At 41.7% G+C, this 18949-nt stretch overlaps 1 protein-coding gene across 4 annotated transcripts in view; it reads right to left on the bottom strand.

Moving 5' to 3' along the window:
• UBE3D (ubiquitin protein ligase E3D) overlaps positions 1 to 18949 on the bottom strand; it is a 266407-nt gene that overhangs the window by 116624 nt on the left and 130834 nt on the right. For 2 of the 4 annotated variants that reach the window (XM_074368690.1, XM_074368693.1), the window contains exon 10: positions 17792 to 18739. The exons of 1 other annotated variant lie outside the window; for it this stretch is intronic. In XM_074368690.1, coding sequence (XP_074224791.1) covers positions 18659 to 18739 — 81 coding nt within the window. In that variant the 3' untranslated portion in view covers positions 17792 to 18658. Of the gene's footprint in view, positions 1 to 17791; positions 18740 to 18949 lie in introns of those variants that run through there. One more of the 4 variants, XM_074368691.1, reaches the window with a different exon arrangement.

Below are 18949 nucleotides of genomic sequence, written 5' to 3'. Positions count from 1 at the left end.
AATTTCTAATTGGCATGCATGCTTTGGAGGAGAAAAGCGGAGGAATATGAACAAGAACAGCGTGATGTGAGAGAAGGGGGATTTGTCAGGTAGAGTGGTTAGGGCAGCTTCTCCAAGGAGGTGACCCGAACAAGAACACAAATGGTGAGAAGCAGTCAGCCGTGGGAGGAGACTGTTCCAGACAGAGGGCTGTTCCAAGCGGAGGGAGTATCCTGTGGTAATTCCCTGGGCAGGAAAGGTCTTGGCACGCTCTAATAACTGAAAGAAGACCATGTGGCTTGAGCACAGTGAACAAGAGAGAGCGTAGAAAGAGAGGAGATGGGAGAAGACACCAGGTAAATAAGCATCAGCAGCACAGTAACATTTTAAAGCAAGAGGTCAGCGAATTTTTCCCACAAAGGGCCAGAAAGGAAATAGTTTAGGCTTTTCTGAACCATAAGGTCTTTGTCACAAGCATTCAACTCTTCAGGTGGAGCAAGAAAGCAGCCGCTGACAATAATGAAATGATGCGTGTGGCTGTGTTCCAATAAAACTTTATTCACAAAAATCAGGCAATGGATGAACTTAGCCTACAGCCAACACTGTCAATCAACTATACTGCAGTAAAAAGTTTGGTTTCTAAAACAGTGATGATTATAGCTTTGGAAAACTCTGACCAAGTGAAAAGTTTAAATGAGTTGATTTATTCAATTTGAACAAGAGGGAAAAGGTGATAAAATAGTTTTCACGGGTTTGAAGTGTTGTTTTCCTGAGATGTGTCCAACTGTTTTCCATGTTCACCGAGTAGGGAGACATGACAATCAAAGGGGAGGGGAAAGTGGGACGTGAGAAGGAAATGGACCTAGAAAGCTATAATGGCCTGACAAGGTAAAAACCTGTACATGATGGTCCCTGCCAGCCCTCCTCCCTGCTTCTGTGGCAGACACGCCTATTCAGGAGTAAAGAAAGATTTTAATCAGTGTGTCTTAGATACACCACTGTTTAAACGAACACCATACTGTACACTTGTCAAGTGAATAGCTGCCCCATAATTTATCCTCTTTTAAACACGACATCTTCCTTTTTAAAAAGAAGCCCGCATGTACTGATGGATTACTCTATGCCAGGAGTGCTAAGCACCTTACATGCATTTTTCATTTACCCCTCACCATACTCCTATGAATCAATAGTATTTTCATCCTCATTTTACTAAAAATGGAGTCCTTGCTATTGCTGTCCTCATTTCACAGAAAACTTAGACTTAAAGATATTAAATAATTTTTCCAAGGCCCAAGAGCTAGCAAAGCGTAGACCCAATTCTTTTTATTTTTAAAGTGAGGCAGACCGAGCTGTATTTACATTCTTCTTTAAATAGCACTGAGTGATCTCAATCATAAAATTTCCACTTTTTTTTTGTTTGAAGGATCAAAGGTTAAGAGAATGTACTTTTGACTTGAGCCAACTTAGCTCATCCACAACTCTGTAAACATTTCCAAGATCAATGATTTTTATTTATTGTCTGTGTGGGTGAGTGTGATGTGATGAGGCTCAAATCCTGGAAAAGTCTAAGATGTAGATTCATTTGTCTAAGCGCTCCTAATATCTTTTGTAGTAATTAGGGTTTTAATTTCTTTAAACATAGGCAGCACAGTTGTTTTCTCACCTCTCTCACACTTCCAACATTTGAAGTATTTGTGGGTGTGTTTCTTATTCTGTTGGTTCTTACACTTGTGTCTGGTACCCTGTGTGCCTAGGTATCTTTTACTATACGATGCTCATTTCCTTCAGAAAATTGTGAGAATTCTTTGAGCTCTAGGATGAAGGTGCATTCCTCTGGAGAGGATCGGAATTTATTTCTTCCAAGTGCTTGGACGGACTACCAGTTTAAGGCCACTTTAAACAAAATTCACAGCCTGAGTTTTATTGGACTGCAAATCTGGGATTTGGGGCTGCAAATCTGTGTCAGGATCAACTTGTCTTTATGTCTCATGTTTCCCTCCTCCCAGCACTGCCTGGTGCCAAGGTAAATATCCTTGCATGCTCTTGGAGAAGGATGTGAAGTGAGTATTTCTGGTTTCTCTTTGAGGTCCCAGCATGATGAGAGAAGGGTCTGCTATTTTATTTCCCGTCTTGGGCTTGGTCTAGTTTCCCACACCTTTAAGGCCAGCTGGACAAACGCATCAGAATGAACAGCTGTCCTCAAGGCAGGAGTGGCTTCAAGGATCTGCTTACCTCACTGGGTCCCATCTTCACTTAATTTGGGCTCAATAATTCTGTTATCTTCTCAGGTCTTTGATGCTCTTGAAAAGAGGGCTCTGAAATCTTTTGGAGCATTTTAGGTTGTTGTATAGTAAAGAATTAACCTTACTCAGAGAGGGGTCTGGCCTTTGCTGTTGGCTCCTGGGAGGTGCTCTCTAAGCCCCTGGAATGTCCTGCCTGACACCAGTGTCTTGGTTTCCCTACGGGCCTTGGGTTGCACCATTAGGGTTAGGAGTCAAGAGATGTGGGTTATACTTCTATAACTGATTTTACTACTTTCTAGAAATGTCAACTTTGTTGATTGATAGTCCACTGTGGGGGATGTGAGTCCCTGGTATCAGCCACACAGGCTGTCAACCATGTCTAAGTAACCTGGACAAAAATTCTAGACACCAAGGTTCCGGTGAGCTTGTCTGACTGGCAATACTCTGTGCATACTGTCATGTATTTTTCTGGGAGAAGTCAGTCCCATCCATGACTCAGCTGGGAGAGGCAATGGAAGCTTCACATGTGGAACTTCCCTGGACCCTGCCCCATGTGTCTCTCCTTTTGGTGGATTTTAATGTGTATGTTTTTGCTATAATAAGCCATAACCATGAATATAACAACTTTCAGTGAGTTCTGTGAGTCCTTCTAGCAAATTATAAATCTTAGAAGCCCCAAACTTTCAACTAGCGTCAGAAGTAAGAGTAGCCTTGCGGACTTCCCTAACTCTGCAGCTGTTTTTGGTGAAAAGTCATTGCTTTCAGTGGAAAAGGAGTCCTATTACCCAGCCAGCTGCATGACTGGAAATGAAAGAGCCTGTAATAATGAGGAAATGCATTCTCCTGCCTTCAGTCCATGTTTTCATACAAAACTGTTTACTTGAGTTAAGCAGTATGAATAAACTAATTTTAATCAAAATGTCAGAACAGGCTTTTATGAATCAGACAGTCAAATACCGACCGACTACATGGTTTTTCAACAAAACAAATATCGTCACATGTGTATGAATTTATAAATATATATTAATATGACATTTGTATATACAGCTATGTGTGTGTGTGAATATGCCTAACAAAATAGCACTGGATTAGGAATCGAGAGCCATGAGTTATACTTACATAACTGACTTTACTACTTTCTAGAAAAGTCAACTTTGGTGGTTGATTAATCCTCTTGAGTCGACTTCCTCACAGACCCAGTGACACAGCTCAGCAGTTCTCACTGGGAGTGATTTTGCCTACGAGGGGCCATTCTGGAAAGTGAGGAGGGTATTTTTGGTTGTGAGAATATTTGGAAGTACTACTGGCATTCAGGGGGAGTCAGGGATTTTAAACATTCCACAAGGCACGGCACAGACCTGCCCAGCAAGAACTGTTCCACATCCGACACCATTTTTGGATGTTTTATCAGACATTCATTTAGGTGAAACATCTGTTTATAATTGCCTGAGCCTAGAATTGAACTCTGTTTATACATAAAAATAACATATGTTTTGCCTGATTTTAGCACATGTGGAATTTTCCACATTCACGATTGCTACGTAGTTGAGGGAAGACTGCACGTTGTCTTGTCTGGCACTTTCCTGCTCATGTGTTTGAGTCCCTGAGACCAGCCATCCACCTGCACGAGTCTGCAGCTGGGCTTGTCCCACTCACGGCGTAAGCACAGATGGCTTCACTAGGTCCTCCAGTGTGGTCCTAAACTAAGCCTGTGCATATTGGAATGTAGGTTATTATTATACATCACTTTCTTTCACATCGTCTGTACTGAAGTTAGTGCATTATGATTGTCTAAAATTATGTGTGTATGTAGGTTATGATATCTATTGATTTCATTTCTGTGTGGTGTCCTGGTCTGCCTGTTCAGTTTTCCCTATACCAGTTGTGTACACACACACACAGGGAATGACTGGGATCCCCTCTTTATGAAAAAATATTCCATATTAGGAATATGCCAGGGTAAAGAATTCTGTAAATTCTTCCTTCCTTGATTCAGTTAATTAGGCAGGTTTGGGCTTTGTGGGATGAAAGACTTTGAGAACGATTCCAAGCCACCCAGCCCCATGTAGCTTCATAACCACCTGCTCCCACAAGGTGTGGTCTATTACCAAGGATGATCCTCTGGTTCAGAGAAGCGACCCATCAAGTCCATTGTCAAATGTAGCCTCTGCTCAGGACCGAGTGAATGTGTCTTCATTTCAGCATAATTCGGTTCGGTGAGCTTACTACTAAAGTAGTAGAATCACACTGATGAGTAAGACAGTGTCCTTCATCCCAAAGGGCTTGTCGTCTAACTGGGGAGAATGTCTTAAACCCAAAAGGCTATGATGTAACGCAGAGAATGGAAGAATCTGAAGGGCGAGATATAAGCACAATGCTCTGGGAGAGTTCGCATGAGGATAACTCATCTGACCCAGGAGAAGAGGGAAGGTTTAAGAAGTGAGATGGGGTGTTTCAGACAGGGACCACTCAATGAACAAGCAGTGATGTGGAAGCTAGAAAGTGGAAGGCAGTTCACAGGAAAGTCTAACTGGTGCTCTCAAAAATTCAACTTCAGTGAGGAGACAGGGACAAGGTAAAGCTGGAAAAATAGGTTGAGACCCAATCGTGGAGGACCTTGAAAGCAGGATTCTAAGGAAATTCTGCAGGGAGCCAAGTTTTGAGGAGAATGATATGATCAGAGCCCTGGTGTCTGAAAATATTCTAGCTGACCTCTGCAGGATGTGTTGGGGGCCCAGAGGAGGTAGAGAGAAAGGCAATTCTGTTCGTAGGTGGTTGTACCAGCCTGAGTGAGAGTCCAGGTGTGACAGTCTGGTGAGGGTTGGAAGCAGAGCAGCAGCAGCTGGACCAGAACAAGAGGGTGGAGACTTACAGAGGGGGAGGAGGATGGTGAGGGAGGGCTCCAGCTTGGGTACCTGAGTGCAGGTGATGATGCTGCAGCCTGGAGACCAACTGCCAGAGGAACACTGCCTGGGAAGATGAAGACCCTAATGAGCCTGGTTTTCAGACCAGTTGGATTTGAAGGGCAGATACTATATTCAGGTAGAGATGTCCAGCAAGCTATTAGGAAAAGAGGTTGAGGACTCTACAATTTCTAGATTATCCATCACTTCTCACTGCCCTCTCCTCTTCCAAGAAAGGGCCTCTCCTCTGTCATGACCAAGAGGCTACAGATGACACTGAGGATAAAAGTTCATGCTCTGGATCTGACCGAGCTAGATTCCAATACTAGCCGTGCCCCTCTCTAGCTGCCTGACCTTGGGTAAGTCACTGGATTTCTCCATGTCTTGGTTTCCTCATCCATAAAATAATAACAAAAGGATTTTCTGCATAATGTTCTGACAAATAAATGAGTTAGTACCTGACATACTGTAATTGCCTTAAAGTGTAATTAAATGAGATAACTTACCATTCCACAAACACACCCCAACTTTCCTACCTCCAGTCATTTGCCCCTGCTGTGGTTCTCTGCTTAGAATGCCCTCCTACTCTGACTCTGACTCATCCACCACTGGACTTCATTCTTCCTTTTCACCTTGCTCCCTACCCAAGATCTTGACATCTTACTTATCTTTGACTCTAGGAGCCATGGTTGGAATTTGGAATTATCCACGAGATTGAAAGAGTATGCACACTTCATCTGCTGACTGAACAAAGTCTTGGCTGGCTCAGAAGGGGAAATGCAAACTTCATTCTAGTATAGAAAATACTCTGATCCCTGAGGTTTTCCCAACATATTTTAATAGAAGGAGCACGTAGCAAGCACCTTGCCAAACACAGGCTTTATCAAGTATTAAAAGGAGAAAAACAAAATCTTGGGAAACTCAAGCAAATTTGGTGTTGTCTAATGTTTGCTACATTTTTTTTTCTGTTTTTTGTGAACAGTTGAGTGCTTTTCCCTTGACACTTGTGTTTTGGATTCCTCTTTGGCAGCATTTTCCCCAGTAGAAAGAGCTACCTGCCAGTTCTCTCCTGCTCCCTTCCACCCACGCTTTGTTTTGGCAAACGGAACTTTGCCGGGGAACTGCAGAAACGCAACTCCGCACAGCCCCAGTGCCAAATTGGAAGAGACATCGTTCTCTGTAAAATTAAGATAAGAGTTCAGAAGGGCCGATCTGCTTCAAAATGATTTTAACAATTTTTTTGAAGTTAACCGAAACAGTAGCTCAATGTCATTCTTTGGGTTTCTACTTATTACAGTATCTTTCTTTTGTTTCAGAACAGTTCCTATAGCAATGTAATGAAAATAACCTTTACGGTTTTTTTCCAGCTGCAAAGAGAGAACTATAAATTATTCCTTACCCTCGTTTGCTTTCAGCACATACAAAACCCAGTGCTTCCTCTGCCCCAATAAATCAAAGCTTCAAAAAGGGCAAGGCAGCTAATCAGAGAACGCAGCTTCTCCTAACTAGACAATGAAATCCTGTCTCTGTCATCTTTGGAATTAATAAGAGATAAAGTGCCACTTTACATGAAGTTTCCAAACCAGGTCAGGAAAGAGTCAGGACACAGAGTGGATTTGCCAACCTGGTCATTATATTCATCTAAGAACACAGAATTCAATCAAGATTGAATTTTCATCTGCATTTCATAGCCATGGGTAAATGTCTTCAATGCATTTCCAATAGGACCAAAGACATAATCATTTTTACTTGTGAAAAATATATTTTCAAAAAAGAAATATTTTTGAGCGGATATAGAAAATGTCTCTGAGAGGAAGTGATACTGAAAATAAACCTTGAAGGCTGTAGAAGCTTTTAACAAAGAGATACACATTTTGCAGCAGATGCTTTTAACAGAGAGATACACAAACATTTTGCAACAATGGATTGACTCAAATGAGTCGTGCCCTATTGTCCACTTTTCTAGTTTTCTAATATTTGTGTCCCCTACAGAGTAATTAATGAAGGCAACATGTATAGAATGCTTTCTCTGCACCATGCTAACCACAGGGTTGAGAAGATGAATAAAGCACTGGGCTTGTCCTCAAGGAGCTTTTGCCCTTCAAAAAGTCCAACTGTTGTTTAATTTTATTACACAAAATAAAACACAAGGAACATTATAAATTGATCCTGAAGTTCAGTTGGAAATTCGACACGAAAGTTTTGCTTCATAGCAATTTTCTCTGAAAATAAAATCAAATGACCTAAGACAGAAAGAAGATAGCTTTTCTTTTCTTTTTTTGAACTTCCACAATATTTTATTTTTTAAATCTTTCTTTAATTAATAAATTTGATGTGTAACATTGTATACAGTTAAGGCATATTACGTGTTACTTTGATACATTTCTACTCTAATATTGCCAGTGTAGCGATATTTATCATACTACACAATTATAGTACAATATTATTACCCATATCCATTATACTGTACAGTAGATCTCTATGGCTTATTTACCACATGTCATAAGTTTGTGTCCTTAACCACCATCAATCTTATCCCCACAGCCCCTATTCTCTAGTAACCACCTTTTTACTTTGTTTTTTACAGTTTTAACTTTTTTATATTCCACATGTGAGTAATATCATATGGTACCTGTCCTTCTTGAAGCAAAGTTTTCTAGGACAGAAGGTAATTGAAAAATCAACTGAATCCAATAAATTTTCACCCTAACCATAGCCACAAATTTAGTAATTCTGCATAACTGCTAGAAAATTAAAACAGAAAGAAAAAAATGGTTAATGCTCATGGTATAGCAATTCTGTAAAGGTAGAATAGTCAAGAACATATAAATGTATTGGAGTCTCAACTTCACCCAAACAGTGCCAACATCTGGGATTTCTGGTCTGAGTCTGTTTATATGAGGGACCAAGAAACTTCCAGGGAGTAATTCATTTTAAAAGAAGAAAGAATTCTGCCTATGGGCTTGGTTCAAAAGTGGCATTTTAGAGTGTGGTACTTAAAATATATCTTAAAGTCCAGCCATGGGATGGGGATGTCAAGTTTTAAAAACTGATAGGCAATTTTTACTAAAAACTCTATAGATACTAGGGTGCAGGGAAACACTGCTTTAGGATTCATGTCACAAAGTGCAATGCAATATGAACTCAACATTCTCCCACTTTTGCACTCTACACAGAGGAACGTGGGCTTATCCAAGCTTCCAAGATAATTTCACCCTTTTGCTCCAAAGGGGACATCCAGGAAGAAGAGGCACCATGCCAACTGTGCCCACACACAACAGCCCCACGTTGGACACTTTAGCAGGGGAGATCACCAGCACCAAATGATGCTGGATTAAAAAAAAAGAAGAAAATGGAGGGTGGGTGATAGAAGGTAGGTGATACACAGGAGCGCCCACTAGTGTGCCCTAGATACAGAGAATTTTGCAAGGAGCTGCAGGACTTTGAATAGCAGATGAGGATAAGAACCAGAGAAAGATAGTTTATTCCCGCCCATCTGGCCCAATCTGTCTACTTCCCTATGTTGACGTTGACTATAATACATAAACATAGGTTACTCAAATATTGGGTCCTAGTTCATTTTAAGAATATGCTGAATTATTCTCTAAGAAGAAAAGTGCTCACTTATATGAAATGCAGTAACATAGTCAGCAACTTCTCTCCCATCTGTGGTATTGCTGGCCGAGTATTCCTAGTTTCCACTGCTGTGACCCCACAGCATAATGCTGAACATAAGGGAGGGAGACAAATACACAAGGGAATTAAGCATACAAGGGAACAGGGTTTGTTCACCCTGAAGACTCCACCTTGTTCTCCTGAGAACCAGTGACACTGAACAATGGAAGAGAACTCCTGGTACTTTCAGAAATTATATAAAAGGTAAATTGAACAGGTCAGAAACTTCTGGGCTGGATTTCTTTCCTCCCTTAAAGATTATTTGCAAAAGCTTTCTGCTCACAAGAGAAGACTGAGAAAGAACTCATTGTCAAAGGTCTACGGGGAAATGCTTAGGATGGGTGAACCTGCAGCATCTTAGATCAGCACTGCCAGCAGATGGAAAAGTCTGTATCCTCTTGCACTCTTAATGGCCTCCAAAAATAATTAAGAGCAGAAGGGGAAGAAGCGCTGACAAAGGTACTGGGTCCAGGCATTTTGGGGACAGGTTTTGGGGAACGGGAAGCTTCTTCTCGTTTGACAACAAAAGATCTTCCTTTTCTTCTCAGTCTACTGGGTGCTCTGCCAGCAGATTAATTTTCCTAACACATCACCTTTCTTGTGTCGTTCACCTGAAGTCTCAGAAAATAAATCTCATAGGCAATGGGACGGAGGCGTGGTAGAAACAAACTCATAGAACAGTAACTACAGCTGAATGTACGGCGCACTGCATACCAGGCACCGTTCTAAACACTGCGAGTACAGAGCCCACGCCACACTAAAAACCTCTATGAGACGGATACCAACTTTTTTCCTTTACCCCATTTTAAAGATGAGGTTAGTAACTCACTGAAAACTATACAGGTGACATTTCAACCCAGGCAGTGTGACTCTAGGGCCCCCTCACTCTTAACCACTGCAGCTAAAGATCCCAGAGCTCAAAAGTCCCCTCAGGTCACAAAAGAAAAATGTGTCTCTGGCTCATGTTGTGCTCAATCCCTAAAAAGTCAGAAGGAAGAAGGATCTCTGATTTCAGGATGGCATTCAGTGCCTCCCACAGTCTAACAGGGTCTCTTTTTCTATCTTATCTTTCACTGTCCCATCTCAACTCCTCCAGTCTAGTCAAACGCTCTTACCATCCTGAAATGCTATCATTCCTGAGTACCTCCGTCTTCCTGTCTTTACAAATCTGAATGATCATTAAAGGCCCACATCAAATCCTGCCTCATCCCAACAAGGATGACTTCTTCAGCCACATTCACGGGGAGGGACCTCTTTGGATTCCTACAGCTGTTGTCGTCCATACCAGGGGTTTGGGGTCACCACTCACTGCTTTGTAGGATTCTCTTCTCACCTGCTTTTTCTCACCTCCATTCTAAATTTTAATCCCTTCAAAATAGGGTCTAATGATAGTACGTACACATTCCAGATACACTCTATTGATTGTGTAAGGAATACAACCATCAAATGTGCCACAGGCAGCAGCCTTTCTTGAGAAGACATCCTTGGCTTGAGAGAAGAAAGCAGAGGGAAAAATAAATTCACGTATTGAAACAGGCTCTTCTAAAATTGGCTTGAACATTACCACAGGGTTGGAGGGATACACAGGAAATGCGTTTTATTGATCAAGTTCTCTTTGTTTCCTCTAGTGATTTCTAACACATATATTTCCAATTTGCTCATAATTTCTTTTTAAAAATTCAAAGATATGTTTCAGCTTATTTTTCTCTCAATATCAAGAGTAAAACAGCAAGCATCTTCTACTGTGCTAGATGAGAAAGAACCCTGGCTACTTTTTCTTCTTGACATCATCACTTCTGAGATTTTAATGAATGATGTGGAATTTTATTTCAATTCCTTCATTACTTTTACCTTATTTCAAGAATCCTTAACATTTGCACTAAACTTTGTAAGCATATGAAACAATTGAGAGGATTCATAGCTCCCTTTGTCGAGTTTATCATTCAGAATCTTTGTGGGAGCTGGGGAAGAGCTGTAACTGAGTAACTTTTTTTCAGAAAGTTGAAGTGGATGTTTTCCTTCCTGAGTCTAATATGCCCTATTATGGGAACATAAAAGTAATGATGACGAATTATGGTATTGTTACCAAACTATGAAGAGAAAGTTTCAAGTGAAGAGGCCACGCCAGTTTCCAGCCCTTAAGTCTTGGGTCTGGAATGGTGTCAAGTAACCAAGGCAGGCACTTCTGGTTTGTTTTACTAGAGATGGTACTGCTCAGAGAGGAATGAGGAGAGGGGGAGGAAATGTAAGGGAGGTCCAGCTCAGAGAGATCTGCCTCCTGTGTCCAAGCACTGGTTTCTAAGACTCAGCGAAGAAATAGAGATTCCATTGCTTTATGGGCACTTACAAAGTCCTTTGTGTCTACAATTCCTTTTCCAGCTGAAGACTGCACAGAGCCTGCCATGGCCTGCTCAAGCCTGGAAGAGTTCTGGGCAAAGGGTAACAAGTCCTATTTTTCTTGATTTTAGAAAAGGTTCAGCCAAAAACTTCAAATAGGCAATTTATTGCTGCAATGGTTTTTTTTTTTTTTAAATATATATTTTTTGAAGTATAGTCAGTTTACAATTGTGTCAATTTCTGGTGTACAGCACAATACTTCAGTCATATAGGGACATACATATATTCATTTTCATATTCTTTTTCACCATAGGTTACTACAAGATATTGAATATAGTTTCCTGTGCTCTACAGTATAAACTTGTTGTTTATCTATTTTATGTATATTATGCAAAGGTTTTAAATGAAGTTACTCACTTACTGTGATCCTGATTTGGGTCTTTTTAGCAGAGGTGTCGAAATTTGCAACCAATATACTAGCAGAGTGTGTATAAACAAATTTTGGTCATAAAGATTCTTCTCATTTTTTTTTTTTTTTTTGCCTCCAAAGTAAGTATTCAAATAGGAGGAAAAAGTTTTAATCCATGGAATGTTAAGAGATCCAATAAAAATGTTAAAAGGTTTATAGAAGGAAACTAATCAGGCTGTGTGTAGTTGGGAAGAAAGATGAATAATGAAAATGCAGTCACTTGTCAGTAGCTCCCATCCCGAACAGAAAGGCTGTGGAAGGTCACAGATGGGTCTACTACAGGGCAGAACCAGGACACAACTCCTGCACTCTGCTTTTTGTCCCTTGTAGCCAAAGGGCCTTAGAATAAACGTGGAGCCCTGAAAATGGGTTGCGTCATTTATCTATAACAGGATTGAGAACAAATTGGTTTTGCCTATTCTTCATTGAAAATAGTCATGTTTTTAAAAGAATAGTACTATAGATTGGACGCTTTTTAAAAATGTTTTGACCAAGTGTTTCTCTGCCATTCTTCTTAAAACTAGACAATTTACCTCTTAAAACAACTTATTTCCATGTAAGAACCCCCCACTTTTCCTCCCAGATTAAGAAATGATGAGCTCTCATTTAACAGATAAAAGCTTGAAGCATCTCAAGAGGCAAACAAAGAGAGATTGTTATATTAAGTCACAGTGAAGGCTGCTGAAGAAGGAGTAAGACGATTTAAGAATGTGCAGAACTCTTAGATAAGCAATTAGTGGGGACCACCCCTCAGGTGTGTAAGATAAATGTTAATACTTTCCTAACTACAGACTAAGGTGTACCAGTCATCCTTACAACAGCCTGAATTACAATGAAATGCATTCCAATCAATCTCTGCTATATACTAAGAACAGAAACAAACGTTCCTAGTGTGTAACAGGGACAACAACAAGGCTGACTTTATCCATCATGCAAAACCATTTCACCTTGTCAGCACGGATGGGTTTAATTACCAAAGCGGTAGCTACATCTGAGGGCCGGGTTGTAGTCAGATTATCCGTCATCAGTAGAATCCAACAGGCTTCGCTAATATTGGTGTGTCCTTGTTTAGCGAAGCTACTTTTGGCAAAATGATGTTAAGGTGGTGGTTTCTACTCATCTGCTGGCATTTAATAATGTATCTCCACAGTCACTCTGGGATATTTTGACCATATACAGTATCAAAGGTACACATACATTTTAAGCTCAACTGGGACCTCGCTTCACTCTCCTTTAACCCAGCTTTTCTTATTGTACTTATTATTTTCAGGAGTTCTACTATTTTATAATAACATACAGTATTTTCTGGCCAGCTCCCCCATGAGAATGTAAGCTCTACGAGTGCAGGGACTCCGCTTCACTGATTCCATCCCCTGTACCCGTAACTGTGCCCGGCAAGGAGGAGGTGTGCAGTAAACACACGTCCAATGAACAAACCTGGAAGACTGGTTTGACAAAATGGGTGACCAGCAGAACTTTGCAGCAGGGTCTAGGGACTGTAATTATACTAGGTGAGAACACGTTCACAAAACTACTTATTTAAGTGATGTGTGATTTAATAAATAACCACTCTGTTGACTTGAAGGGAAAACACACAACACAAGAGTTGTGAGTTTTAAGTTTTTCTGATTGTAGACTACAGTGCAGGTTACAGCCATTCAGTTAGCTCTGAGGAAACATCTCCAAAGAGGGAGGTGAGAAGCCAGTATCATGTGATTTCGGGTTGAGGAATACACACAGTCAAGCGTACATCCTGGTAAAACATTACTGCTAATTGCAAAGAACCGGTATCTCAAGTTAATGAATTTAGTGCTTTCCTGTGTATGGGAAGATGTAAGAATTTAGATTCCTTAAAGTTCTTCCTGAGATATACATCTAACACCCTAGGGGGCCATCCTGTCCAAAGCACAGAGGGCCTCATCCTGTTTTTGACCCTGGATGTCTCTCACAGGGCACGGTTGGCCAGCCTTAACCCTTGAAGGGCTGTGGGGTAAGCAACACTCTTTGGTTTTCTTTGCTCACAATGTTGTAAGTGACAAGTTTTTGGAGAGAGGAAAAAAAAGTGGACTGGAAATCTGATATTTTATATGCTTCTGGTCCTTGGTAACTTCTTAACAGTATATCAAAATTCTGTGCACCATTATTTAGGAATGCTATGGCATAGATTCTGGAATTGGATACACAAGACAAAGGAGGTTAATACGGAACAACTTTCAAAGGTCAATGTTAAGATTGTGCGGCCTATTTCAATTCTCACCAGCCCTTCCATGGTTTACTAAATTTAGATCTCTTTAATGCTGGCTCTTTCTCTCTGACTCTCTCTCACACACACGCGTGCATGCACACACACACAACACAAGCAAGTTTCTCTGTACAAAGAGAAAGACGGCTAGAAAGGTTTCTGTTTCCCTTCTTTTCCCACCTGCTGTGGCCCCAAAGAACTAGACTCTCCCAGGTTCAGACATGTTACCCTCAGAGCTCCCCAGTGACTAGATGTGAGCGGTTCAGCTTGGGCACTGGCTCAGCTGTGCTGGCCCTCCCTTCCCATCCCTGGGAGAACCAATGGAATCTGACTGAGCTTGAGAACTTTGCCATGACAAGACTTTAGGTGGCATGAATAGATGCGATATCACACATGGTAACTACAGTGTGTAGACAGAAATCTGCCCTGTGTGTGTGTGCGCGCGTGTGTGTACGCATGTGTCTTCCTCTTATTCTGCCTCTCCCTCAGTCTCTCCCAGCCCCTCCACCTGCACTCCCCAACACAAAGGAGGTGGGCTTACCTCTCTTTGGCTTGGTTCCTTCTAAGACCTCAGATAGAGGTGAAGGGGTTTAATTACATTTGACTCAACTTGACATAGAGAGACAAGGTTAGTAAATTAGAATATTCTTCTAGCTGGCTTTTGTTGAATAATAGTTATCTATGAGTTATAAGCATCTTTATCATCTAAACTATAAACAAACACTAGTATGGTAGTGATTTATTTCTTTTCGAGAAAGAGAAAAACTATCTTAGAATGAAATTCTGTTTTATGCACAGATTGAACTCTGCTTCATCTAATTGATTCCAATCTCCAACAACTAGATGGAAACACAGTGAACTCTTAAATAGTCACACCAAGTCACACCAATATCAGCAGCGTTCATTTGCAAAAACAAGAGTATACTAAGGTCAGGCCACGTGCCAGGAAAAGACTCAGATTTTGTGCCTGTGTGACACATTCCAATAGGCAGCCACCAAATTGTTACCAAATGCAAGTTCACGTGCCCAAAGTACACTGAGGCCAAACAAACCAAAACACGGGAGTTTGGAGCACAGAAAGGTTTACTGCAGGGCTGAGCAAAGAGAATGGGTGGCTTATGCTTGAAAACCTTGAACTCCTGATAGTTTTCAGGGAGATGTTTTTAAAGGCAACATTTGAGGGGGAGGATACAGCTCAAGTGGTAGAGTGCATGCTCAGCATACACAAGGTCCTGGGTTCAATCTCCAGTACCTCCTCTAAAAATAAGTAAGTAAACCTAATTACCTTCCCCCACCAAAAAAAGATTTAAAAAAAAGTTAAGGCAGCATCTGGATGAGGGCTGCAGGGTGTGTGACTTTCTTCTGACTGGTGGTGAGGTACAGGGTGGTATGTTCCAGAATCTGTGTCAGCCTGAAGTTGCCATCCCCCACCCAGGTGGGGCTTAGTTCCTGCAGAGGAACTCAGATGTTGCTATGTGTCTTCCTTGAGAGGGAACCAGGACCCTGCTTTAATCACCGCACTATAGTTTCTTGATTACTTCTTTGTTTCTGCTTTCCCTTACTCCCCTGATGAGCAACTATTTGAACCTGCTCTTTGGTATTCAGGGAGACCTAAGAGACTGAAGTCTTTTTCCTGCAAATAAGAAATGTGAGACACAGAAAGGCTTTTGTGCCCAGGAGGGCCCACAGGGCCCTACTTGGTTTCAATCCCCTCTTTCCTTTGATACTCCTCAATCTGGAGAACAGGTGTTGGATAAGAAAGAGAAGAATGTCTTCGATAGGGAGGTTAATCATAAACTCAGCAGAGGAACTCGGTTTAAGGGGGACTCAGCTTCTTTCTGGCAACCTTGGGGGGGTTCAAAATCTTGTTCTTGTGACTCAATAGCAGTGGTGCTCAAGTGGGGTTGATTTCAGCCACCAGAGCCATGTCTGCAGACATTTTCAGCAGTCATAACATAACTGGAGGGTGAGGAGGCTACTGGCATCTGGTGGGTAGAGGCCAGAGAAGCTGCTTAACATCCTCCAAGGCACAGAAAGGTACCGGAATGTGTCATCCCTAAATATGCCACTTTGACGAAGGATTATTTTGAGCCAAAGACAACTGAAAAGTGGCAGAGACAAGAAAAGCTTTTTAACCTCCCCTTAACTGCCTAAAAATAAAGTATAAATTTCCCCTTTTGTAAAGGAAATTTACATTTATAAAGGAAATTTCCATTTGTAAAGAGGTCTCTGTACCAGGAAAAGGACTACACCTGGAGACAACTCTTTTCATCTGAGAAACTATTATCTGCACAACAGGACAGTGCTTATTTACCACACATTTCCTCCCTCCCCTTCCTATAAGTGCCTCCCCTGCCCAGAAGTCCCAAACTCTCTTCTCTGTTTAGCCTAAGATGGTATATAAACCTCAATTGTCTGGCCACTTCCTACAGTCTGATTTCTCTGTGAAACTTCTGTGCAGATGATGTATCTGTCATTAAACTGGTGGAGGTTTTTTTTTTTTTTTTCCTGTTGTTAATCTGTCTTTCTAACCGTTTTGATTTGCAAGCCCCAGGCACTGAACCTAGGGAGATATAGAACAAAATGTTTTTCCTTCCCACAGCACAGGATAGTCTCCCCCAATAAAGAATTATCTGGCCCACACTGTAGACAGTGCTGAGGTCGAGAAACCTTGCTCTATACAGACTAGAAATCTAAAGCTCCAAAAGTCAGCAAGGTGTCTGGGAGTTTAGTAGCTTTGGTGAAGTCAAACCAATTCTCCTCTATGGCTGTGAGTCCTGGACATAGGATTGAAAAGAACTTCAGTGTTTCAAACCGTGCTTAATAAAATGACTCTGCAGGATCAGACAGGATTTATTGCTATGTCTGTCCACCACTTACAGAATTAGGAGGGCTACACCACTGCTCTGCTGGTACGACCCATGTTTTGGTTAAACTACAAGGAAGAAGAAATCAGGAAAGGTTCACTAAATCATACTGCCAGTGACCCCTGTGTTAAGGGTGCTAGAAAATTAGGGGGCAGAAAACTGAGGATTTCTTTGAGTAAAGAGGTACTAGTTGGCCTGTAAGGTAGGATTAACACCAGTAGGCTTGACGAGCAGCAGATACAGCTGCAAATCCAGATGTTGCTGGAGAAGGGGGAGCAAAAGAATAGTCATGTCCTAGGTCTCAGGCAAATTCCTGGGACGCGCCTGGCCAAGTGAGGGTCCTTGGCTTCATGCAGGAAAGAATTCAAGAGCAAGCCATAGTACAGCGAAAGTGAGTTTATTTAGAGAGGTACATGTTCCACAGGCAGAATGCAGTCCTTTTCAGAAGGGAGAGTGGCCGGTGGTGTCGGGGTTGTTAGTTTTTGTGGGCTGGGTAATTTCATATGCTAACAAGCGGGAGGACTATTCCAACTATTTTGGGGAAGGGGTGGGGATTTCTAGGAATTGGGTCACTGCCCACTTTTTGGCCTTTTGTGGTCAGCCTGGGAACTGCCCTGGTGCCTGTGGGTGTGTCATTTGGCATGTTAACATATTACAATGAGTGTATAATGAGGCTCTAGGTCTACTGGAAGTCGAATCTTCCGCCATCATGGGCTTAGCTGGTTCTAGTTTTTGTCATATCTTCCAGGGCTGTGTCATTCTTTTATAGGTTGTGCCCTGCCCCCTTCACTCCTGGCTCATAGAGACAGTCCTCCTGAATGAGAAGTGGGCAAGAAGGATCAGCCTGGCGGTAGGGACTGTGTGGTTAGGGACAAGTCTCAAACCTTCTCTATGAACTTGAGACGGGGCTGTGCCCAGTGGGCCCCGCGCCAGCTCTGTCCTCCTCAGCGGTTTCTCATCACCTGCTCTGGCACACAGGGACTAAGACAACTCTGTAACAGGACGCCAGTGAGCTGTATGTATCGATCCACCGTAGTATTTGGTAAAGGAAATAAAGAACAGAAGGAACACGTGCAGGTTTGTATAACTGGGAAAACCTTTAATTTGATAATCACACATTCAACAAACATTTATTTACTGAGCAGCTCCTCCTAATAAGGTACACAAAATTCCATGTTTTATTTAAAAAAAAAAGTTTTTATATGAAGCTGAGAAGTTCTCTGAAAGTTTATGTCCTAGGATTTAGGGCAGCTAACATTTGGTTCCACCAACGAAGCGCCTCGCTGCATTCCACACGGGACAGATGGGTCTCCACCAGCTAGATCTCTCCAGGTGGTGCTGACTCAGCACATATTTGAATGCTCCTCTCCATAGGAAATGGAGACGTGAATTCCATACTTCTCGCTCAGCCTGCTACTGTGATTTTCTTCACAGCCTTGGGTTTTGCAAAGATTTCAAGTTAACTCTTCTCTGAGAGAATATATGCAAACAAGTAAACTCAAGACTGCCATGCACTGCCCTCACTCTCTAGCTGGGTTCTTGTCTCTGTCATTGTTGCCCATTGGGCCGACTGCCAGCCACCGGTGCACCCTGTGCTGTGGAGAGGAATGTGACGGCCCCCGCAGTTACATCTTCAAAAAGGCCACCTGGAAAAGGAAGAAAAACCCACAGTGCTTTCCTTTTATAACACGATGAAATGGCCAAGTGCGCATCAAACCTGAATCAGGTGAGTTTGATGAGTAAGGATGCTCACTGGTCTACAAAGAAAAATGACTCTTGGTCCAGCCAGACATGGCCATTTTACAGCAGGAGCCAGTGAGTCCTTTTTAAAATAAACTCTACAGTAATTAAAATCATTCACATGCACTTTATAGAAAAAAAATGTTTTAATTGACACTAAAGTTGCATCAATGTGAAGTAATCCAGTTCTTTTTCCCATTGGTTCAAATGGCTGTTTTGGACCTTCCATAAGCAGAATTCTGAGTCTCAAAGATTCCTGGACAATTCCAGGTCCCCATCACGACCTGTAATTACACCAGCCTCTCTTTAGGTCATGTCAATGCTTTTAATCACATTCAGCACATAATTCTATTCATTGTGCTTGTCAGTAGCTATTTATCTTAAACCTCAGTTGTTTTTAAAAAGGCTAATTCTTAGAGGCTTAGGTACGGAATATTTTCAGACTAGTTGATAAGGCCCAGATCAAATGAGTCTAATTCCCCAACAGTTTTAGA

Source organism: Camelus bactrianus, chromosome 8, assembly GCF_048773025.1.
Source record: "Camelus bactrianus isolate YW-2024 breed Bactrian camel chromosome 8, ASM4877302v1, whole genome shotgun sequence".
NCBI classification, from domain to species: Eukaryota; Metazoa; Chordata; class Mammalia; order Artiodactyla; family Camelidae; genus Camelus; species Camelus bactrianus.
The sequence above is the reverse complement of the archived record's forward strand: the minus strand, read 5'-3'. Positions and strand labels throughout refer to the sequence as shown.